The sequence below is a fragment of the Canis lupus genome, chromosome 18 (genome assembly GCF_048164855.1).
Source record: "Canis lupus baileyi chromosome 18, mCanLup2.hap1, whole genome shotgun sequence".
NCBI lineage: Eukaryota > Metazoa > Chordata > Mammalia > Carnivora > Canidae > Canis > Canis lupus.
The window spans coordinates 57,058,661-57,084,309 of NC_132855.1; the positions used below are offsets into that span (position 1 = coordinate 57,058,661).

A 25,649-nucleotide genomic window follows, 5' to 3' on the forward strand; every position below is an offset into this window, starting at 1 on the left:
TCTTTTATTTGCCTATTGGCAAAGATATTCAGATATCTTCTTTGGAGAAATATAATCAAAACCTTTATCCATTTTAGAGTTTGGTTATTCATCTTTTTTATTATGAGTTATAAGAAATCTTTAGATAAGCTAGATACAAATCTTTCATCAGATCAATGATTTTCAAATATTTTCACCCATTTTGTGGGTTGTCTTTTCACTTTCTTGTTGGTATTAACTGTGGCATAAAATTCTTTAATTGTGCTATAAGAACTGTGGGTTTTATTAATATTGCCCTGCTTGTGCTGTGTAAAGCAGGAGCGAATGTCCCTCTCTTTGAAATGGGTTGACATTTCAAATGCAGGTAGAGCTGCAAGTAGACTCTCTCTCCTTCTGGCCTGTCTCCTCCCTTCTTTCTTCCCTGTCTTATGGCTACGATGGTCATACTACGACAGGTCTACCTTGGCCTTGATCGACCAGGACTGAGAGAAACTGGCACTGTGTTAGCATTTTATCAAACGATTTGCTGTTTCCATGATATTAATAGATACCACAAATCTCATCTGAAACCTCAGTCCCCTGCTGCATCTCTTAATAAATAGAGCACTGTCCTGAGTTGCTGAATTGCTCTTGTGCTTGAGTGCTAGTCAAGGTGTAAAGTCATGGTGCTTGGTGGCACTGGAGGTGACCAGACAGCAGCACCCTTCCATTCAGAGCAGCCACTACTTTTCCAGTGTTTTCTGCTTCATTGTTGGTTTGTAGACCGGTACCTGGAACTTCATGCCATTGAGGGAAGTTGGACTGCAGTGCGCCTCAGGCTTCTGGATGTCTGAGCAGTGCACCTCAGTTTTAAGAACTGTTAGGAATAGCATAAGGTTATTTTTAATTTTGTCAAGTAAGGACATTTGGCAATGTAATTGCCATCATGACAGAAAATGAGATTTTCCTATTGAGTACCAAACACCAAATGAATTTACTTGTGTTTAAAGTTGATATATGTTCCTACTCTTATTTTGCTTTCTATCATTGAAAAATGCACTGTGACTGTGACTGATACTTGGGATCTGTAAGGCTTACATACTTAAATCATTATTTGAAAAGTAGGACCTTCACTTAATCAGGAATTTGCTCTGTATGATGCCAGATACCAGTTTTATACAGATCATTTCCCTATGCTAAATAAACTACTTTGGCTGTTAGGTTAGACACATCTTCCTTTGTACCTTTTGCTAATATTTGAGAATTCCTCCAGCAACACAGATGAGAAAGAATTATTTCAGGTATATGTGAGTATAAATATGATTTGACCTTTAAAAGAGTAAAAAACAAAAAACAAAAAAACCAAAAACCATCATTCCAAACGTTAGAATGGCTCCTATTTACAAATACAATGTTTAATTTCTGGATTATGTGTGTTCTAAACTGAGAGTACTACATAAATTTTTATTGATTCTGTCTCATCTAAATTAAAATGTCAAACAGACATTAGGGTTTTATCATAAGATAGTTATTGGCTGCCATACTGGCACATTAATTATAGTAATTGGGTAATAAAGTAGCCATAGGAATAGATAATAGGCTATACATTTTGATGAAATTGTAGTTATAACCTCTTATTTATGGTAATAAAATTTTGTTAATTGACATTGCTGACAAGCTCTTTTGCTTTCCTTTTCTACTTTTCAGGTTGGTTTGTAAGTCTCCTTAGGAACTCTGAACTGAGAGCCCACAATATACAATAAAGGTCACATTCCAGAATTTTCCAGACTTGTTCATGGTATACATTAAACTCAGGAAATACTTGCTTATCACAGTTTTAAATGCTCCTAAGTATACATGGATGTATAAAGCCGTTTCCCACACCAAAAGACTAATAATGAAGAAAGAAGGTAAAATGTCTCTATATAAATACCTGTGACCCACACTTATTAAGTCACATATAATTACAAGTGGGATAAAATACAAGTTCAAGGGAGGAAAGAATGATTCAAGCTGAGGTGATCAGTGAAGCTGTAAGGCTCAGTGATAGAAGAATTACTTGGTATTCCTGACATAAAGCTTCGAGCTATCTCTAAATACACATCTACATTCTAGAACTATAGCAAGAGATACGTGGCTAAATGCACCAACATGGAAATCAACTTTTGTTCTAGGCTCAGCTGCCTTGCAACCTCATTTTGTGTCCTTGAGTATATAAAATTGATGTAATAATATGTGTCCAGCATCTCTCACTATGAAAGATGAGATAATGCAGATGCCTGAGCAGCACCCTGTGGTGAAAGTTGATTGCTTGGCAGGTGTGTATTTTTTTTTTCACACAACTTAGTCCATACATCTGAATGGTAGGCACAGCCTTTCATGACTAAAAGGATTAGTATCCTTACCAAAGTGCCCAATTTATTGCTGGGAAATAGCATGTTCTGTGTAGCATCAGAACTGTTGTCTGAAAAACTGCCTGAATTTCTCAGAGAAACTGTATATGAATACAAAGTAGTAGTGTGGTGATCAATGAAATATGATAAAAAGGAAACATGAGCAGCTACTGATGATTTAGAGACATTACAACTGGTTTTTAAGTTCTTACATCATCTTTTATAGTAGAGGAGACTAAGACTTAGATTTCACAAGTTGCTTCGATCATAAAACTGTTGGAAATCAGTCTGTGGAAATCTGATGTGCTGTTTCTGCAGTTGCTGGTTTCTGTGAGGGCCAGTGTAAAGCCCTCTTCGCATGTGTGCATGTATGGATGTAAATGTTATCTGATTTTTCATCAGGTTACTTCTAGAACTGCTGGAGTTGCTGTTTGACAAGTTTAACGCTGTAGCCACTGCACACTCTGTGGTCCTGGGGTATCTGCAAGACACTGTGGTGGCTCCATTGACTCAGCAGGAAGATGTCAAGCTGTATGATATGGCGGATGTGTGGGTGAAGATCCAAGATGTTCTGCAGGTAAGGTACCTTTACAGAAGGTGCCATCTTAGTTTGAAATAACAGATTGGAATGAAAAACTGCCACCAAAAATGTTCCCTTACTCATAAACAGTGAGAAAGCAGTGTTGCTATTTAAAGGTGAGGCTGCCGATGTCATCAACTTCTATCATCTTCAAAAGACCCTTTAACTTTTTTTTAGCAGGCTTTAAAATTAGGAGATTCTCAATAGGTAGCAATCAAGGATGTACAGTGTTTGGCTTTCTGTTATAATGTACTTGGCTTCACTGGAAATGGTAATACATTAAGGTAATCAATATTAAGATGTTTTTAAACAGTATTTTATAAACATATGTAGCTTAGTTTTATGACCATTTTCCTACAGTCATCTCTTGCATATATTGGGGTAAATGACAGGTCAAGAGCTTGTTTTGAGAGATGAAAATAACTGTAAAGTATAAATCTATCACTTTGATTTGTTGGAGATCAGAGAAATGATATTACTGTTTGGTATGGTGCTGCAGAGATGGTATTTAGAAATTCTATTATATTTTCTCTCCATGTGCTAGGAAAATATATTTGATTTGGCCAGATGAGGATTGGAAATATGCTTAACAGTTAGTGGAAGCAAATTTGGCCCAGCTAAATAGAAGTGACTTGGTTAGATAGTACCTACTAATATGAAAAAAAATTAAGTATATGTAGGAAATTGAAAAATATAACTGTGTAGGAATAAAATTACTTGCATGGCAAATAGTATTTGTAGGAAAAAATAAATCATGAATGTAAATTGTAGTCATTTTCAAGAGTATAGGTATGCTCCTATTGGAGTGAATGGTAGATTCTTGGTTACTTATTCATTAAGCTTTTTTTTTTTTTTTCTTTTTTGGTGCAATCTAGGTGTTTTATTGATGACTCATTGAAAAGAATGTAGGTTGCATCTACATTCCCTGAGTTCCTTTTACCACTTTGTCTATTGCTGTGTGTCCATAATAGGTGCTTGATGAATATTTGTATTTTGAATAAAAATATCCTTATTGTGTAAAAACTGGTTCTTTAATGTTTTATATCTTGATATATCATGAAAATATGTACTTTTCCCACCAAGACGTCCCATGTTTGTTTTAAGGATGAAGTAAGATAATAGATTTTAAAGCCATTTCTTTTTTTTTTTTTTTAACATCTTTTTTTAAAGATTTTATTTATTCGTGAGAAACACAGAGAGAGAGAGGCAGAGACACAGGCAGAGGGAGAAGCAGGCTCCATGCAGGGAGCCTGATGTGAGACTTGATCATGGGACTCCAGGATCACGCCCTGGGCCAAAGGCAGGCACTCAACCGCTGAGCCACCTAGGGATTCCTGAGCCATTTCAAAAATAGAATGAGGGACTTTTGGTTCTAGCCATGATGAAGTTACCTCCTGTTGTAAGCAATCTAAAACCGTTTAGATTCAGGCAGTCAGCACATTCAGTTGAGAGCTGAGAGTGCATTCATTCCAGCTTCCTCCTCGGAGACACCTGCCACACCATGGCACAGGGAAATGAAATCTAGGCAAATAGCAGCAGGCTCCCTAAGCAGTGGAAGCAGAGATGATGAGAGTCTGAGGATATGGAGGCAGCTGGAATCTGTGGGTTAGGATGGTGGAGGTGGAGAAGAGGGAATTGCACAGAGGAGGTGCCTCATCAATCTGAAAAAGAATGCCTTGGAGCCTTTGGTCAAATATAAAGTTATGCAGATACACTGCAAGGCTTGGCAGAAAACAGCCACTGTGGGACTGACTATGTTGAACAGCAGTTCCAGATGTTGCCAGATGCTTGGAAGTCAGTTGGAGTGGCCAGAGTAAGGTGAACTTGCTGAGTACCCTGTACTTTCAGATGTGGCCTCAGATAGGTTATGTTGTAGGAAGAGGACTCTTCTGGCTGTAGGGTAGGGGTTACTCTAGATCTTGCATAACCGGGTCTCTACAGCATCAGCCTGGTCCACCTGTACATAAGCTGCCTACCAGAGCAAAACTCACTCTAAAGTAAGATAATCCACATTTTCAGTAGTGAACCATCCACAGTGTCAAGCATACAGTTATGTTTGTGAAAAAACAGAAAACTGCAACTTTGAGATTTAAGAAAATTGATAAAAATTAGTATCTGAAATGAAAAATTCACCAGGTGGCATTAGCTTCAGATTACCTGCTATGGAAGAAAAGATCAGAGAACTTGAAGATGAGTCAATCAGAACGATGCAAAATGAAGCACAGGGAGAAAGCTTGACTGCAAAGAAAAATGAACAAAGCCATATTGTCTATAATGCAGCAGTATCCTGCAGTTTAACATTTTGTCGTTGCAGGTATGGGAGAGAAGGGAGAGAGTTACTTGGGCAAAAAATTATCAGAAGAAATCAAAACCAAAAGTTTCTGAATTTTTTGAAAAACAGAAACCCACAGGTCCAAGAAGATCAACAAATCCTAAGCAACATTAACACAAAGAAAACCAATACATAGACACATCATCATCAGGTTGCTGAAAAACTGAAGAAAAACTTCTTAAAGATAGCCAGAGGGAAAAAGACACAGTGCTTAAAAGGAACCAATAATTATAATGTCCACTAACTTCTCAGTGGTATTTTGAAGAATATACCCCTGTCTTGTTGAGTTTGTCACTGGGGTTTAAGAGATGCTCTTTTTTTTTTTTTTTTAAATAAATTAATTTTTATTGGTGTTCAATTTACCAACATACAGAATAACACCCAGTGCTCATCCCATCAAGTGTCCCCCTCAGTGCCCGTCACCCACTCACCCCCACCCCCCCCCCTCCTCCCCTTCCACCACCCCTAGTTCGTTTCCCAGAGTTAGCAGTCTTTATGGTCTGTCTCCCTTTCTGATATTTCCCACACATTTCTTCTCCCTTCCCTTATATTCCCTTTCACTATTATTTATATTCCCCAAATGAATGAGAACATACACTGTTTGTCCTTCTCCGATTGACTTACTTCACTCAACATAATACCCTCCAGTTCCATCCATGTTGAAGCAAATGGTGGGTATTTGTCGTTTCTAATGGCTGAGGAATATTCCATTGTATACATAAACCACATCTTCTTTATCCATTCATCTTTCGATGGACACCGAGGCTCCTTCCACAGTTTGGGTATTGTGGACATTGCTGCTAGAAACATCGGGGTACAGGTGCCCAGGCGTTTCATTGCATCTGAATCTTTGGGGTAAATCCCCAACAGTGCAATTGCTTGGTTGTAGGGCAGGTCTATTTTTAACTCTTTGAGGAACCTCCACACAGTTTTCCAGAGTGGCTGCACCAGTTCCCATTCCCACCAACAGTGTAAGAGGGTTCCCTTTTCTCCACATCCTCTCCAACATTTGTGGTTTCCTGCCAGAGATGCTCTTTATATATTAAGATACAGATTGGGGTGCCTGGTTGGCTCAGTTGGTTAAGTGTCAGACTCTTGATTTTGGCTCAGGCATGATCTCAGGGTTGTTAGATCAAGCCCCATGTTGGGCTCTCCACTGGGCATGGAGCCTGCTTGAGATTCTCTCCCTCTCTCTACCCTTCCCCCTGTCCCTACTTGTATACTCTCTGTCTCAAGTAAATTAGGTAGGTAGGTAGATAGATACAGATAGACTAAAAATATATGAATAGAAAGATACCATAAAATATTAGCAATTTGTATTATGCAAACATGTTGGACACTATTAGAATATGAAGTATTAACATATGGAATTATTTGTATTATAGTACTGAACAGCATTTCATAATTGACTATATCAAGTCCTAGAAAGTATTTATGGAATATCTAAACCTAGTTTTGCAAAGTTCTTAAATACTTTACAAGTTCTTCTGATCTCTGATATTTGACCGACTTAGACTAATGTTGTAAGTTGAAAACAACTTTTAAGTCTATTTGTAATATTATCATATTTATAATATTATAATGAAGAATTAATTATGATAATGAACAAAGTTAGATATGCCTTACTTAGCTCTACTTACTTTAAATTTGTCCAACATATACAGTTCCCACACTTTTGAAAATAAAACCCACTAACTCATATTGAAAATGTTTATAATATACTAACGAACTTTAAATTCGATGAGACGTGAACATCCTGACATGTAAACATGATTTAAAATGTGTGTTTGTGGCTTTATTGTTAACTGACTTGTACCTTTCACATGTATGGTTTCAAATAAGTGATTTGGGGATCTTACCCTTCATATTACAATATGAGTTGTTTAAACAGCTCTTTTGAGATATAATCTACATGGCATAAGATTCGTGCCTTTGAAGTATAGATTTCAGTGTTTTTTTGGTAAATTAATGGAGTTGTACAACCATCACCACGATGTAATATTAGAATATTTTCAACACTCTAAAGAGAAACTTTGTGTGTCCATTAGCAGTTGCTTGCTATTCCCACTGCTTTCATCCCCAAGATGTGTTGAGGACAGGAGAGAGGTCTCAGTTGTGTGTTACAGGTCTCAGCAAACTGATAGTGCTCAAATTGTGCGCTTGGAATACTGTTATTGTTTGATGTTAGTGTGTTCATGTATCATTGGTGGAAGCTATTTGACAGTTAAAGAATATAAAACTGAATCTGACCTAATAATACAAGGTAAGGTGTATAATATAGAAATATCATTTTCATTTCATTTATTGTGTCTAGTTGGTTGGAGATCAAGGTCTCACCATGTTCTTTGCTTCTTTGAGTCCATTTTTCTCTTCCTCTTACCTACTTTGCTGCCCCCCTCTTTTGTTTTCTGAGACATGTTGTTGGAATAATGACCTTAGTCATGATGTGAATTAATCTCTCATTGCTTCTTAACTGTCCATTCTACTCATCTTTATTAACCCACAGATTTGAGAATGAAGCATTTTTGCATAAGAAGTTCATCTAAATAGTTTGAATTGTTACTAGACAATGAGATGTATTCTGCACCTTTTACACTGTTTTTATTTCTCTGTATTTTCTAGTTGCTTCAAACAGTTCTTTCCGTCACAGATTACTAAGTAATATTAGACTCTATACCCATCCGTAAACTGAGTACGCAGTGGCAGGTGCACAGATAAACTAATGTCACTAAATATAAGAAGACAGTTGGCACAGTGTGTCATATAATTGTGCCGAAACATGTTGAAGTGATGGTTTGGCTTCGGTAGGTTTGGTCACAGCTCGTGGAGAGCCTTTGATGCCATGTAAGGCGTTTGTGACCGATGTTCAGACTGATGGTTTCTGAAGCTGGGTATGCATTTGATTTTACCCAGGGATTAATTCCTAGCGCCATTCTAGACGTCCTGAATGAGAACCCCTGTGGTTAAGGACTGGATTCTGTCTGTAGTTTCAGGGTTTTTTTTGTTTGTTTTGGTTTTAGTTCCTAAGGTGCTTTTGTTGTATTCATTTAGGATCCTCAAATTAGAAACCATCACTTGGGGCCAGTGTTACCTGAGAACATATTAAAAGTGTGGATTTTTATCTCTCCCATATACTTAACCAAATTGTAAACTCTAGGGATACATCCATATGGTCTGTGTTTCAACAGGTGCTTCAGGTGATTTCTATGCGTGCTGAAGTTTGGGGACCTTTGTTTTCAGTAATATTGGACTACTGGGGATTTTGATCAGAGTATGATGAGATAAAGTAGGATTGGTGTGCTGGCACTGAAAAAGACTGAGCAGAGTGGTTAGAGACTAATGCAGGGAGAGTCTGTGGATGGTATTGAGAATTGTCTAATAGTGAAATAAACAAGACAGGCTTTCATGGGGCATGGTAAACAATTACAAAGGCGAGAAGGATTTGTAAATCTTTTGGGAGTCTTGGAAAATCTATGACATCATGCAGTCAACTCAGGAATCTGCTTTCCATTGTGACAGATATTTTAACTACGGTTTACTATTAAGTTGTTGGCCCTAGCTGCATACGAGGTATTAGGAAATAAAGATGAACCCAAGATGGAGAGCTCACTGGTGAAGTGAGGAGGAGTCTGCAAGGCATGTATGTTTCTCCACTAAATTCACTGTTAGAGATTTGGTAGGAGTAGTAACACGGGAGAGTGCTTTTTTTCCTAAACTGACATGAACGGTTTAAAAAAAGACCCTTGGTTAAATTCCATGTAGAGTTTTATGTTTAGGCCAGTTTAGTTTTCACATACTTGTTGGTGGCTTGCTCTGTGGGTTAAAATCCATTCTGGAGAATGAAATAAGGGAGAAGAACAGGAGATGCCTGAAGTTAAGCATGAGCCAGCTTGAGTGGAGGTGATGGTGTACAACGTGAATGGATCTCCATATGTAGAATTTGAATTTCAGTGTTTCTTTGAATGGAAGATGTTTCTTGCTGAAAAACTGAAATGCAAAAATAAATAAATAAAAAAGAAAAACAGAAATGCTCTTTTGTTTATTAAATCTTGGAAAAGAAAATAATTTTTGATCTTCTAAAGACTTCAGCAGCTTCTCTCCACTGGAACCTGGGCTCTCCCTGGCAGACAGAATCCGTCCTGCAGTTGAAAGGCTTGTTTGTCTCAGCGTGTTTGTGTCTGGAGACAGCTTTGTGAGGAGACAAGGCTGCAGTCATGCTAGTAACAGGGTGTCAGAGTTTTTTCCTGGTGTCAGCCCCATGACCACACACCGCTGCACTCCCTTTTTCAGTTTTACACTCTTTTTGAAACCGTGATAATAGAAATACATGTTTTTGCCCTTCTGAGCAGCAGCAGCACCTTCCAAAATGTCACCTACTTGGTGACATGCCTGTCATACTGTTGGCTGCACATTTTAAAGTGCATAAGACTGAGGTGCACTAGAAACAAAATATTCTCTTTCTTGTGGAATTCTGCCCAACAGGAAATAAGAGAATCATTTTGAACAGGTGTTAGGATTCTTAAAAAAATAAAAAATAAAAAAATAATCTCCTCTTTCATATCTTCTTGCAAAACAAACTGCCCCTTTAGCTGTTATTGGCTGAAACGCTAACCCCTTCGTGCACTCTGTAGTTGCGTTTGTGTCCTATAGGTGGAGGCAGTGCGCTCTAATTACAGTGTTTACCACTGACAGTGGCACCCGGAAGAAGTTACTTCACTTTTTAGTGCCTTGATCTCTTTTTCTTGAGATCAACACAGGCATAATGTAAAATCATTTTACTTTTGTTAACTGCCACATAAATATTTAAATAGTGATAAAATTGACCTCATGCTGAGAGAACTTTGAAGTTTGCTGTTAGGTAAGAAAATCCACAAATCTTATTGGTACTGATCCATGCATGACCTGGAGGAGTTTTTCAAGGAGACAAATGCAATTTCTATTTTGAATCCAGGTCTGAAACTAGGTTGTTCTTAGGTTTGGTTTCATTTGATATTTTGTTAGCTGAGGATTCCAGATCTTGAAGTAAAACCAGTTTTTTCCCCCCAATATTCCAAGCCAGATAACTTGTCAGATTATCCTTGCAGAAAGTTTTTCTTCGTTTCTCAGGCTTTAAAACTTTTTGATAGTCTCTATTGTGGGTGGCGTATTAAAATCATCATCAGCCATGCCATTGCATCTCCAGAAAGGTGCTTGCTCCTGGAATTTTTATTGTATCTTGTCAATGGGTAGTATGCTGCTTGATGAACAAAACTGAGTTTACTTTAGACAGTTACATTAGAAATCTTACTCTAAATTGGAGCCAGTTTCCATAGTATCAGGGCTTACCCTGTATTGTTTCATGTTCACTACTACTAATGCTTAAAGCCAGAACTGATGGGTAGCCAAGGATATCACTCTGGCTCCTGGTACAAATGTGGCAAGTGTTAAGGTGCCTAATGCCCAGGGAAACCTGAGGCAAATGTCATGGACATCTTAGTACATTGGGTCAAACTCTAAAATAGTAGCTCAGCAGCAAATACTTCAAAATAAGGTAGATCTGGGGGGAAATCTGCTCTCCTTAAATTCCTTTTACCCAGGCAGAGTCTGCCTGGGTCAGATTAGATCTTGATCTGGAGGAAACAGTGGTAGAAATGGCAGCCTACTACTCCCAAAGCTTATTTCTCTATCTGGTTTTGTCTGAGATTTTAGAGGATGGAGCATTACAAGTCATGTGCCCATCAGGCTTCTGCTGCTACTGATGCTGTAAGGGTCCCTATGAAGACGGTGTGCTTGTGAAGGTGTGGCACACCTGGGCCGAGGGTGGGGTCCTTGCTAGAGACCAGGAGGCTGTATAGTAAGTGGTGATTCCCTTTGCACCCCACCTCTGGAGAGCCTGTTTTCGGTAGGATTCCAGTTGATTCTAATGCATGCTCCAAGTTGAAAGCCAGGATTACCAAGTGTCAGAGGTTTGGTCACATTAAAACCAAAGCTGTTAAAGACAATCTTAAGGAGTAAGAGAGGTTTACAAAAAGTGAATTTATTTTAAATTCAAAAGGTCACTGTCCCCTGTTTAGGAATGTCTGCATTCCATGACAGGTAGCAAATGATAAGATGCTGAAACTCCATAAAGATGGTGGAAAATGCTTTAGTACACACACACACACTTGAAAGGGAAAAGAAAAACTGCATGAATGTGCTGCCACTGATCTCCATTCACAGATTTTGGACAACTTTATTTAGAGTTAGCAGCTCAAGGACAGCTAGCAGGTAATTCCTATTTTTGATTTGAACAGTTGACAATTGGACAAATACATGATTTCATCCAAGACTGTTTTTTGGATCAGAAGTAATTTTATTGGAATGTTTATTCCTGTCTTTAATAAAAATGGGGATTTTCTATGTAGCCTCTCCCTCCTCCCATTTTTTACTTGTATGAATTTTCTAAATTTATGTTAATGGAAAAACTTTGTTTTTTAACTGAGGGGGAAAAAGATATTTCTTTATTTTTAAACATATTCATTAGAAGGAATTTAAGAAAGTATAACCTTGCAGGGAGTTAAGACAGAAACATTGATCAAGGACAATTACAGAGCAGTTCATGACCCCATGAGAAAATTTTCTTTGTGAACACCAGTGCTAGAGAAGACCAGAGAAGGAGGAGGTCAGAATGGGTTCAGGTAGTGGAGTTCATGGTCAAGGTGAGACTTGGCCCATTTCATTTTGGTTAGGGTTGAATGCATAATGCAACTAGTATGTTAGAGACCTGGGGAGAATTAAAGGTTTTGGTGGTTAGTTGATTATTTGGAAAGTGTTACCAAAGCTAGATTGAATAATTTTGGGTGACAGGGAGATTAAATAAGAGATTGGGCAGTTTGGACTTGTTCATTTTGGCAGTGAGCTGCTATTCTGGTTTTTTGTTTTGTTATTGTGGAAAATTTCAACCATGTTCAGAAATACATAGAAATGTGCAATGAACCCCCATCATCTAATTTGACCCATGTCAGGAGTTCATCAGTTCATGGTAATATTGTTTTAACATTATTTTTTAAAGCTTTATTTGAAAGCAGACAAGTACGATGAGGGGAGAGGCAGAGGGAGAAGGAGAGCGAGAATCTCAAGCAGACCCCCTGCTGAGCACAAGCCTGACCTGCAACTGGATCTCACAACCCCAGGATCATAATCTGAGCTGAAATCGAGTCAGACGCTTAACTGACCGAGCTGACCAGGCACCCCAATATTATTTTATTTCTACCACTGCTCATTTCCCTGTCTTTTATTATTTTCAGAAAACTCCTAGAGATGACTCTGTTTCATCTATGTTGGAATGTGAATTCTGAAAGATAAAAACTCCTTTAAAAAAAATAACAATACCTAAAAACATAATTTTCTTACAACCAAAATATCCAGTCACTATTCATGTTTCGGCTGTCTCAAATGCTATAATTCTATATTCTTTGTAGTTTGTTTGAATCAGAATCCAAATAAGGTTAAATATTGCAGTGTGATTGGTAAGTTTCTTAAAACTCCATCTATAAGTTAAATCTCTCATTTTTATTTTTACCCCTTGAAATTTATTTATTGAAGAAACTAGATCATTGCCCTATAGAATTTTCCACATTCTAGCTTCTGTTGATAACTTTTCCATGGTATCACTTGTGATTTTTTATTGTCTTGTAACTTGGGTCTAGAAGCTTCATCAGATTTAGGTTAATTTTGGGGAAGCATAATTACTTCCTAGCTGGTGGTAGAGATTATGCTTTTCTGATAGAAAAATAAAATGGTGAAATTAATATTTTTAGGTTGATTTATCTGGAAGCAGTGCACAAAATGGGTTGGTGGAGAAGGAAATGGATAGAGAGATCCTGGTTAGAAGTCAGGCTTAATCAGTGTAGGAGGGAAAGGCCAGGTGAGGGCAGGGCTGCTGAAAAGCAAGAGGACAGAGATTAAAGAGATTTTGTTTGTTTGTTTTTAAAAAATATTTTATTTATTTATTCATGAGAGACACACAGAGAAAGGCAGAGACATAGGCAGAGGGAGAAGCAGGCTCCTTGCAGGGAGCCCGATGTGGGACTTGATCCCAGGATCACGCCCTGAGCTGAAGTCAGGTGCTTAACCGCCGAGCCACCCAGGTGTCCCGAGATTAGAGAGATTTTGAAGGAAGAGTGAATTTTCCAAAACCTTCTAACGTCGACTCTGACCTGGGTGGTTGGGGATTAGGATCGGGAAGATGGTGCTTTTGTGCCTGTTACCTGTGAGGTATTGTCAGAGTATCCCTTTGGAATTATGTTACTCTAGGTAACTAGAGAGTGAGTACGGGAAGCCAGGGGAGATATGAGGGCAGGAAGTAGAAGTGTAGGGCTCATCTCTCAGCCTGAGGATAACAGCTAAAGCTGAAAAGTAGATGAGCCCGGAAACTCGTATGTAGAAGTGAAGTGAGGAGTTGCGTGTGCAGTTCATGGGCTTACTTAGCATTCTGCAGTTGCCACAGGGGGCATATCACACGATCACTAGACACTGGCATTTCTTTCAGTGATGCCACACGTTCCCTTTCGCTTACATATGTTTTCATTGCGTGCGGGTGACAGGATGACGGCCTGCTGTTCAGGCCAGGGGGGCTGGCTCTCAGGAGCTGGCGAGTCCCTCACGGGAGTGGACACACAGCTTGGAGAGGGGGTAAGGGCTTGTGTTCACAGGTCCAGAGGTGAGCCTAGAGGGATGTGAAGCAGCAGAGTGAGCAGGGCCACAAGTATCTTTGGCCAGCTATAAGGGAAAGACTTTGGAGTTGAGGTGACTTGATATTTCTTTCCCTCGAGATGCCTGTATTTGGCAGCCTTGCTGACAATGACCGAGGACTGGGTAGTGAGGTTTGGGCACCAAGCGTTTCTCTGTATTCTCTCCCATGTCTTCTGTCTTCCATCCATCAGAAATCCAGGGAATGTGGTTGATGGGAAGGCACAACAATGACATATTGCCCTAAAGAAGTCCTTTCTAACTTAAAGTCTCTTAAGAAAATGCGTTATTCAGAGGTCTGTTCTAAACCCTTTAAGAGCATCATATTCACCCATCTATCTTTTATGCATGCATTGCCTAGCTCTAGAGGGATGGATGGAGTCAATATTTGCTGTCAAATCTCTGTTGGCAAGACAGGGAGGCCCTGAAAAAGATAATGGGCCCTTCACAGGGGAATTTCCTTAAAAATCACTTACATTTTTTAATCCCAAATAAGATTATATATCAAATTTTTAAAGGCTTCGAAGCTCCTTTTTTTTTTTTTTTTTTTTTTTAAAGTAGTGCTGGGCTTCCTGGCAGTATTCGTTGCTTTTGCCAAAGAGCTGTCCTGCTGGTAAGGGGTATGAACCTTTTTGGTTCAGCTACCTAGAAGTATCAAAGGTTTTTAACAATACAAAGTGAACAGTACATAACACAGTTCACCACTTTGATTGTGATTCTGTCTCAGGAAGACGGGCTGCCACCAAACACTGTGCAGCAGGTGACGAGAGCTCAGCACGAAGTAGCCAGTCTCACGGGGGTGATGAATGACAGCATGTTAGATATGTGTTAGCAACGTGATATGGCAATGAGAAAGGCCAGCAGTATTTTTGGTGAGCCGGGGCTCGTCATCCCGTTTCTCTGGCTTGGGTGGGACAGCATCCCCGATGCCATGTTGGACACTCCTGCACCCGGGCACTCGACAAATGGGTCGAGCATCTGTAGCGACTGAGGACTTGGGAGGAGGCAAGCTCCAATGCTGATTGGAAGAACTGGCACGTTTAGGAATGAGCACAGAAGCAAATAGACATTAACCTTTTTTGGGGATCGGATGCTCCTGAAGAGATACCGTCATTCTTAAGTTAGTCACTCGCAGCAAAGTTAGAGTCCTCAGGAGTTGGCGCAGCTTCAGTACAGAGCACATTGCAGGGTGACTCAAGCTATTTCACACATAGCTGCAAAGCAAAATTAAGTCCTTGTTTATTGTCACTTGTGCATTTATCAAAGGAGTGGTAAAGGTGGCTGTGCCTGCTATTCTGGGAAGAGGAATGACAAAATAATAACTGATCATGTAGCTCAGGTGCTTCTGATTGGAAATAGAAATGCAGAAGGTAAACTTGGGGACGGTGAAGGTGAGACTTCACTGTCTTTAAAGATTCAAATAAGAAATAAAGGGATTATTTACTTTCCACCACAGTGGAGGTGAGCATGGCAGAAAGAAATAAGAAACGCAAACTGTAAACTGAACGTCAGGAAATCCTTCCACGGGGAGAACTATTGGGCTACAGGATAGTCCCCTAGGAAAATGGGGCTGGATTTCCTCGGGCATTTGATCCTGACAGAATTGAATGTGTATCACCAGGGAAATAGACTGAATATCCCTGCAGGCTTCCTCATTTCTTCTCTGATCCTGGGTCCTTGCTGATGATCTGTTCACCCACTGTGATTAGAAATACCATCTCTTGTTTTTCTGTACCCAGGTGCATTTTAGATGTTCCGCTCTTTGACATAGGGTACCTTGGAGATTCACTGCCCCGAGGTTCACCTGGCTTTTTGGAACTACTCCTCTGTTTGGGATGTAGCACAGGTGTAGGGTCACTGGGATCCCTCACTGAAGGCAGATAAACTTGGTGAGTGGGCTGGTGTGATAGTATCACAGTATTCTTCACAGATACTAATTATCTATTAGGGTTGTCAGCTGGCTTCACTGGGGTGCTTTGGGAATAGAAGAGTGGTAGGCAGCAATGCCAGTTCAACTCTGCTCCCACCGGTTCCCCTAGGATTTTACCACAAAGAAAAAGGATATTAGCAGGCTAGATGGCCACAGATTCTTCCTGCGTCCCGTAGAAATGTGATTATTTTAAGTTCTTGCATGGGAAAGGACTCGTGAAGAACAGCTTGACTCCCCGTGCTGTGGTGTTGATGGATGTACCAGGCTTTGTCTGGAACAGCATAGTTGCATAATCAAAGAAGTAAATTGAAAGTGCAAACTAAATATTAGGTCATTACAAATGGTCTCCTTCCTTGTAAAAATCTGGTTTGCTGAATGAGATTATTTTCTTAGCTTGGCATTCAGATGCCTCCAACAATTGGGATGAGCCTACTCTTCCATACTTAGTTTTACCCCTTTCCTATAGAAATACTCTGATTAAATTAGTGTCTCTGTCCTTGAATTTGGACTCTGTTCTTTCTCACACCAGTATTTTCCTTTATACTGTACATCTTTCCCACCATCTTTGCCCCCCTGCCTGAGTACTCTATCTGCTCTATCTTATTCATGCTCTGTTGTGCTCTATCTTATTCATGAAGCTACCTGTGATTTCCTTTCCAGAGCTTATTGCACTTCTTGTTTTTACTATTCATTTACCATATCTCATAGTTATTTTTTTTCCTCCATCGAATCCACATCTTTCCTTCTCAGGCAGTTAGAAGTCCTCTGGAGGACCATTTCTTATATGTCTTTAAATTTCTTGCTGTGCTTTTGCATTTGCAGTTTTTAATTCCTTTTCAACTCTTTGGAGAGAAGGGACATTGTTTATTAATCGTTGTCCCCCCCCCCCCCCCCCCCCAGAATTTGGCACAGCTTCTTAGGTGCAGTATGTCCCTAATATTTCTTTAATGAATGAATGAGTGGTTGATACCTAATAGATATTGATTGATTTAAGATTGAATTTTAAATGCCTTGTAAATGGGATGAACTTGGTAGATTTAAAAATCATGTAGCAGAGGAATCATAAAACTGAAGATCTGATATGTTCCCAGGAGACCATTTCATCACCTTTCTCTTAAACTGGATGGTAGTTAAATCATTTCCAGGCTTTCTCTTGGCCAGGCAGATTAACTCAGGCTTCCAGATAAGGGGCGTGAATAATGTTGGCAAGAAAAACTGTTAATAATGGAGATGATCACAAGCATCGTTCCTAGCTAACCCGGGCTCACTCATTTTTAGTATGAGTGTGACAACACATTTGGAAGAATGGTGACAAATTTGATAATAGGTTAAGTCAAAATGAGACTATCCGAAACTGTCCTTAGTTCTTTGGGGGGAAAGATTTTACATTTTAATTTTTTTATTTCCATTTTTTATCCTTATTAAAGTTTTCCTGCATACCTTGCTATAATTGAACTACACTTGCTGTAAATCACATTCACTTCTTTCAGTGACACTTTTGTGTGTAATTACCTTCTTTAAGTGTTAAGTTTTTTTTTTAGAATCATTAGGCTTGTATTATGTAATTCTTCTGAGTAAATGCCATTTAGTCAGAGCATGCATTTCACCTGAGGGGCAGCTGTAAGTGAGTGGTGTGGAGATGTTCCCTCTGAGTAGTTTTTGAAGTGTTCTATGGTCTTCTCAGAGATGAGGTGCTATAGAAATGTAAGGTTTTTATTACAAGTCCCTACTATGCAGAAAGAACCATACTGAAACATCACTGATGATTCTTTTGCATAAATAGAGAATTAAGCAAAAAAGTATTAATTTTCAGCTCCATTAGAGATGCAAGAATCAAAAAAGATGTTTGCCAAGTGGGAAGGGACTAAATTGGTAGGAAAAAGAAATTTTAATTTCAAGCTTCATGAGAATGCTACAAATCTAGCATAAAAAAAGATCCTACCCAAAGTGCCTCAAAATGGCCTTTTTAAAGACAAAGTTACCGGGGAAAGGGGGGGAGGAAGGGACTACAAGAATATGAAATTAAAATTGCTGTAATTCAGTCAGTTTATCATAGTAAATTACTTCAGAGAGCCTCAATTTGAAGATGTCCAGCTAGTCTGTGGTAATTAGTATAATTTGCCATGGTCACCAAGTCTTTATATTGTTGCTGGTCAGATAGCAGTACTTTTGCTTTTTTTTTTTTTAGCCTGGTAGCAGTTGGAGATGATGATAAATCCATTTACTTGTGGAAGGATAAAGGTAAAATTCCTAAAGCAAAGTAGGGGCACTTAAAATGTTCAAAGAAAGTTTGAATTTTTAATAGAAAATAGTCTTTTAATTTTCCTCTACTTACGTAGAAGCTCCATTCTAGTATGTGTGAGCAGTTGTTCATCTTCTGAGGTCATTAATCAGAGGACTAGAGGGGTACAAATGTGTACACCTTGGAGAGTAGAGCTTTTTTCTGGAAAATCAAAACCTGGAGGCAACCAGAAGAGCTTGAGAGAACCCTCATCTTCTAGATCTATAATGCTCTTGAGTTTTTTTTCTATCTCCTCTATCTCCATTCATGACCAGCTGGGTTCCAGCCAGGTATGAGCAGTTCATGGTATCGGAAGAGCAAGTGTACAGGACCCCAGAACTGTGGTGCTTCTGAATGCACTGAGATTATTCATATTTAGGCCCCATGAGAGTCTGAAGGCAGTGAGTTTTACTGCTCAAGTGAAAGGAAAGAAAAAAATTATACATACAGTATTTAGAAAGGAAAAAGCCATCTGTGCATTCTGCCTACATGTCTGTGGGGATTTAACCAGACATGAATTGCTTGGTATTTGTACAGGATAAACCTGGGCTAATATATTATAAAAAAGAGTGCCAGGGATTATGGGGGGCACCCCTAACTTTCTCTTTAGGGGCTGGTTAGCTCAGCCAATGCTGTCATTTCATTATTGCATAGGTACATGGCCAACAATTTTTTTTTTTTTTTTTGATGTTAGCCTTTTCTGACTCCTTCTGGAAGAGGTCAGTTTCTTTGTCTTTAGCATGAAAAGTTCTCACAGTGGACAGGGGCATTAGGAATGATGTTAGATGGACCAGTGGTTACAGTGTGGTCCCCAGACCAGCATCAACAGCATCACTTGCCAACCTAGTTAGAAGTACAGATTCTAGAGCTCTGGCTCAGACACACTGAGAAATTCTGGGAGGATGGGGTTTGTGATCTGTGTTTTAACAAGCCCACCTGATTCTGATGTGCAGGAGAACCATGGAATTAGACAGTAGGATGTAAAAAAGAAATACTGGTGTTTCTTTAAGAAACTGCAGCACTCAGGACACCTGGGTGGCTCAGTGGTTAAAGCATCTGCCTTTGGCTCAGGGCGTGATCCTGGAGTCCCAGGTTCCCTGCATGGAACCTGCTTCTCCCTCTGCCTGTGTCTCTGCCTCTCTCTCTCTCTCTCTCTCTCTCTCTCTCTCTTTCTCTCTGTCTCTCATGAGTAAATAAATAAAATCTTAAAAAAAAAAAAAAAAGAAACTGCAGCTCTCATACTCATTTAAGCTAATGACTGTGACTCAGGCCAAGCCTTAAATGTATTCTTTTTTTCAATTGTCATAACATTCCAGAGAGCTTGGAGGTATTATTTCCATGCTCACATGAGGACTGTGTCCTCATGATGGTAAGCAATAGAGCCAGGCTTTGAGTCCTAGTCTGATGTCAACATTTATCGTCTTTACCACTTTTGAATAGGGAGATTCTAAAAAGAATGATTTAAGTGACTATTGTAGTAATTTTTCCCCCACAAAGATCTTATATATTTATTTTAGAGAGAGTGAGAGAGCAAGAACACATGTGCGATGGGGAGGAGCAGAGGGAGAGGGACAAGTAGACTCTGTGATGAGCCTATGGGGCTTCATCTGAATGACCCTGGATCGAATCCAGAGTTGGATGCTTAATCGACTGAGTCACCCAGGAGCCCCTATAGTGACTTTTCACAACTAATGTTAAGGAGGCTCCCAGGAGGTTCCATAACAAGTTGGGTGCTGAGAGCAGCCCAGGGTGTAAACTTAGAACTCTGTTCTAGCATATCTCTGCCTTTATTTTCTTATATTCATGGAGTTACCCTAATCTCTTACTGAACAACATGCTTTCTCTGGGGAGTCTTGATTCCTTGGAGGGCTGACTTCCCTGGATAGTATACCATGTCTTTTACAGCAAGGCTTTCACTTTAGACTGGGAAAATTAGCATAGTGGAGTGATTTATTTTTCAAGGTTATCATCCCTATTCAATGGAAGAGCTGTAGTTTGCTTCCATTGATATGAGTGTTGCAGGACTGAAACTTTGTTACCAATCTTTCCAAGGGCAAAAAAAATACAAACTAATCAAGATGCGGAAGTTCACTTTCATGTGCATTTTATCTGGGAGTCTATTTGCAAATACATTTCTTTGAGGGGCAGCCCTGGTGGCTCAGCGGTTTAGCGCTGCCTTCAGCCCGGGGTGTGATCCTGGAGACCTGGGATCGAGTCCCTTGTCGAGCTTCCTGCATGGAGCCTGCTTCTCCCTCTGCCTGTGTCTCTGCCTCTCTCTCACTGTGTCCCTCATGAATAAATAAATGAAATCTTAAAAAAATAAAGTATTTCTTTGACTTGCAGCTTTGCTGTTTGTCACAACCATCAAGGCTTTATCCATCTCAAGCCTTGATTCATAACGGCCTTTGAACCAGCCAGGATCTATCACAAACAGAGCCAGGTTTGCCATTTTATCTAACCCTGTACATATTCTCTGCTGTTATTTGTTTTTTTTTCCCCCCCTACCTGTCACCTAAAGTTACAGGCTCAGCAGCTGAATTAATAGCTCTTGATCTGTTTGCATTGAGGATGACTTCTTTTTTTTTTTTTTTATCTGTAAACTAATACTATAACATCTCAGAGCAGGCACTCAATAATTTTGTAAAGAATTAATATTTTGGTTCTTATCTTGCTATCTTTTCCTATTATTGTCAAGCCTGCCCTCTGTTACTCCATTTATCTTTCAGTATTCATAATTCCTCCTGTTACCTCTGAGCAGTTGTATTTGCCATTCTCCTAATGCAGATACACCATTCTCTTGTTCTCTCTGGTCTCTCCATTAATAATTAAAACATCTAAAAATTACAGCTGACATTTACTGAGCATTTACCACATGTCACTGTGCTTAATACTTCACATACATTATTCCATTTATTTTTTTATTTTTTAAAAAAGATTATTTATTCATGAGAAAAAGAGAGAGAGGCAGAGAGACATAGTCAGAGGGAGAAGCAGGCTCCACACAGGGAGCCCGATGTGGGACTCGATCCCAGGTCTCCAGGATCACACCCCGAGCTGAAGGCGGCGCCAAACTGCTGAGCCACCTGGGCTGCCCACATTATTCCATTTAATCCCCACATTGATAATGCCATTATTTGTAGCTTTAGGTGACAAATCAAACTTCTTAAATAGAAGTCTGGTGACTTGCCCCACTATTAAGTGGTGAGGTCGAGAATCACACTCCGCTTTGTCTAATTCCAGTTAGACACTTAACCACTGTGATGTATTGTCTCCGTTGGTTTTTTAAAATTTATATAAGCTTTTGTGGCTTTGCTCCCCCTTTTTTATGATATCTTGCTCATATATTAAGCTTCATATGCTTGTTGACATCGGAAAAAAAAATGTGTAGAGACTATTAGGCAGACCCTCTTGGCCAGAACTACACAGAATCTTGAGAATCTTCCAGCAGAGGGACCTAAATATCACAGGAGGCCATAATGGGCTACAACCTCGGAGGTTAAGATTAATTCATATTTTCATGTCTCCTCACTTGAGTTCATACTTAAACTTGCATGCCATTTTCAGTAGATTCCAATGTAGGGATAAGGAGAAGGGTGCATACGTGGCTCTGTGATGAAATAGGACTGATTCAGCATTTTCCTAGTTAAAGCAGTTCCTTTCAATCCAGGACCTTAGTGGCTTTGTACACTCGCTTATAAACTCTTTTCTGTATTTCCCACTTGCTCTCTTCATTTGCTTTGTTTGGTTGTATTGAGCTTCTGGTGTAGCCATGGCAGGGTGGGGCATCATTTTACTTAAATTCTCTCCCAGACATCCCCCAGCGAGTGTATATTTCTTTAAGCAAAGTTTACAGCAGAGGCCAAAAACAGAACAAGAGCATTGAGTTTTTCTTGTCCTCCTTGATTTATGTCAGTATGTTTCACATTCTCAGTTGAAGTTGTGAACACCAAAGAGAACTGGATATCTTTAGTTCTTTCAATGTGAGCCTAAGTTGGTGACCTGGCTTCCATTTTCTCTAAATGGAATTATTTACATATATTTCTGAGGATGACCTGTGGCTTAATTAGTACCTCTAAACTGATTAGAGAATGTAAAGTGGTATTTAAGTGCTTATTTTTTAATTACATTTATAAAGGTTAAAATATTGATAACTCAACCATCATTATCATCATCGTTTAGAATTTGTATACCATTTGCACTTCCAGAGTGCTTTATTCATGTAAATTAGCTGTTCCTCCTGGCATTTTTGTAAATTATGTTGGTATTATCCTGTGAAATGTTGATATTTTATAGTTATTATTTTTATTTCAGCCAAACTATACCTTGTTAAAAGGGTAAAAGTGATTAATAGCGTTTGAGCCTCTAAAGGGAAACATTTTTAATACTCTGAAAGGTAAGTAGGTGCCTGGAACTACCATGATGGCTGCCAGGCTAATACGTGAGAATGAAGTTTTCCTTTGTAAGATTGTGGATCTTAGGTTTTTCTCTTCCCTTCCTCTCCCCTTCTCCACGTTTCTTCTGTGTGTTTATCTTGCCTTGCTTATACAGACAAGAATGTGTACACACCATAAGAGTGTATTTTTCACACATTTTAACAAACTAAACATACCCAAGAAATCGACACTCAGGTCAAGAAATAACACACTAGCAAGATCTCTGAAGCTCTCCCTTCACTTGTTCATTAAGTTTACTTGAAGACAAGATTCTGTCTTACAGACGAGAGATAAATCTCTATAGCTGGAATTATGGGCATAATGCATTTCATGCTGAGATGTTTCAGTTATGAAAAAGTTGTCTTTATGCATTTCAGAAATTTTATCTCACCAGTTTATAGTAGTACCTCATATTCACAGAAAGAGATGCACACCTCACAGGTGCTGTAGGCAAAATGCAGCGTTGGACCTCACAGGAGTGACGTTGGGACCTTTGTAGGAGAGCTTCATGTGGACTTGAGAATAGAGCTGGGTGCCCCTGGTGGTGGATAGAGAGCTTGCGCGAGAAGAGTAGGATTGCGTTAGGAGAAGGTGAAAAGAGAGTAGGAGCAGCATATAGTCCCAGGAGGGAGAAATGGAGGTGTTTAGCATGTGGCATGTTATGGTGATAGGTAGTGTCCCACTTTGGAGGAGAGAAGCCCTGTAAAGGCCTAGTCGTCATTCAAATTTGTGAAGTATGTAGAGGCCAGAGTTTTGAGGCTTTTGAATGCCCACTAAGGTCTCATAGTAAATTGACACTTAATGCATACTATGTTTAGGCATGGTGCTCAGTGCTTCTATTTACCTTTTGGTTTATACTCAAGTCAGCTGGGGCTGTGGATGCAGAGGCTGGTGGCATAAAGACATCCAAGTAGCCTGGAGAGAACTGAAGAGACTGGAGGCAGGAAAACTGGTTAGAAGGCCACTGTGGTCAATCTGATTTGAGATGATGAGACCTCGATTAGGCTGGCTCCTAAAATATGTAAATCCAGCTACTTGAAGACCCTCGATCTAGACAATAGAGACTTAAGATTTTCTTCATATTTTGCATATAATCCAATTGAACAGTTAACAGGTGATGATGAGAGTAGTTAGCTGGTAGATATTTATTAATCCCCTACTGTGGACATATCTCTATACCAGGTTTGATGCGCACTTGTTAGTTTGGGGGCAACCATTTAATAAGTGACTTCCTAATATTTGTAGATAACCAGTTATGCAGGAGTCACCCTGTGACTGATGATGGTGTGTTACAGTGCTCTTTCCTCCATGTTCTTCTTAGGAATTTTTGCTTTTCTTTTTTACAGCATTGTGTTAATGTCAGGTCATTGAATCTAATTTAGGGTTTATCATTTTTTTCTTTCTCATTCCATCATTTTAGCAACCAAAGTCAGATTTCTTTGAGGAATTACTTTTGACTATTTTGTCCCAGTTTAGTGCTGTTGGCCATAACAACTATCTAAAGTTTGTCTTGGGCCCTCCTTTCCTTCTATCACCCTTCTGAGAAGTCTTGTTCTCCTGTTTTGTACATGGTAGGTTAATAAACTAGATAATGGAAGGATGAATATTGAGACGGGTGGCATATATAGATTGGTAGATGAGTGGGTACTTTGGAAAATAAATTGTGATAGAGAAAAAGAAAGAACAGCTGCAGGGAGTGAAGCGTATGCATCTGGTGACAACAGGACAGGGAAAGTGAAAAGATGCAGGACCTCGGAGCTATGTAGCCATAGGGTCGTAGTTGACGTCAGGTTCTGAAACTAAAAAACAAGTGCTGGAAGAAGTGAAGTTATAAAAATGTCTTTTAAGTGTTTTTTTCTGCCACCTGGAAGACTTGCCATGATTTTTCATATTATTCTGGGTGTGCCTAAGAACCCTGATTACTGTCCCCACTTGTTACAGTACGGTTCCTTGATGCTATCATGCACACGTCTCTTTATTGGGCATTCTGAAAAGATTGAGCCTCTTTTAGTGGCTTTCGTATTAATACTAATCTAAATTTAGGGAACTGTCTTCTGTAATATTCAGTCCATTAATGTCCCAGTGATTTTAGGACAATTTAATTGTCCTAAAATTTGGTCTTTTGTAACACGGACAGTTTTACATTCCTTAATAATTAGAGGATAAATTAGCAAGTCTTTCCATTGAAGATTTTTTAAAATAACCAAACGTATTAAATAACATATACAACGACATTTGCCTTTTTTTTTTTTTTTTGGTCCAAATTTTGACATAAGTTTAGCTTTTTCAACTTTTTAATCTATTCCTGAATGCAGTACTTTTAATAGATGTGGTGTTTATTTTCAAACTAGAATACTAATTACCCCTTTTAAGGCAAATCACTATCCAAAACACATTAACTGTGCCTTCACTAAGCACCGTGGTTACACATTTTCACCTGACAAAAGGAGGTGGGCGCAGAAAATTAGCTAATGAAATAGTTCTCCCCGACTAGTCTATAATTAAGGTCTTTGCAAAGCCCCTTGGGAAACCAGAAAATCCAGGATGACTTATAGATATGTGAGTTATGTATTGCTCTACTAAATAAGTGGAAATGAATTTTTTCTCTGGAAAGTATTTAAATAAGAACAAGTCATAATTATATTAGTTTCCCCTAAGCATTGTGGTGTACTGAATGCAGGAAATACTTAAAGTACTTTACTTTTTGATTTGTGCTAATTGACAGTAAGTACCAGTGTGTAATGCTGTGTATGTTGCAGAATTTGAAGGCTGTTGTTGAGTTACCGCTTCAAACAGCTATGGGGACAGCAATGCTGGCACGTTCATTTGAGTTTTAGGGAGGTGAGTTGTGGACTGGTCCCCTGATTCAGTGCTTCTCAAACTTCAGCACGAATATGAATCACTTGTTCTTAACATGCAGACTTTGATTCAGTAGTTGTGGGCAGGGCTAGATTGTATTTCCGGCAATCTCTCAGGTGATGCCAAAACCACTTGGACCACACTTGGAATAGCAAGACTAATATTTACTGGAAC

General features: G+C 39.2%; 1 protein-coding gene across 11 annotated transcripts in view; it reads left to right on the forward strand.

Annotated features, from left to right (window-relative positions):
- The window catches only part of EXOC4 (exocyst complex component 4), a 746,933-nt gene that overhangs the window by 95,570 nt on the left and 625,714 nt on the right, over window positions 1-25,649 (forward strand). For all 11 annotated transcript variants that reach the window (XM_072784617.1, XM_072784618.1, XM_072784619.1 and 8 more), the window contains exon 7: window positions 2,754-2,928. In XM_072784617.1, the coding sequence (XP_072640718.1) occupies window positions 2,754-2,928 (175 nt within the window). The remainder of the gene's footprint in view (window positions 1-2,753; window positions 2,929-25,649) is intronic.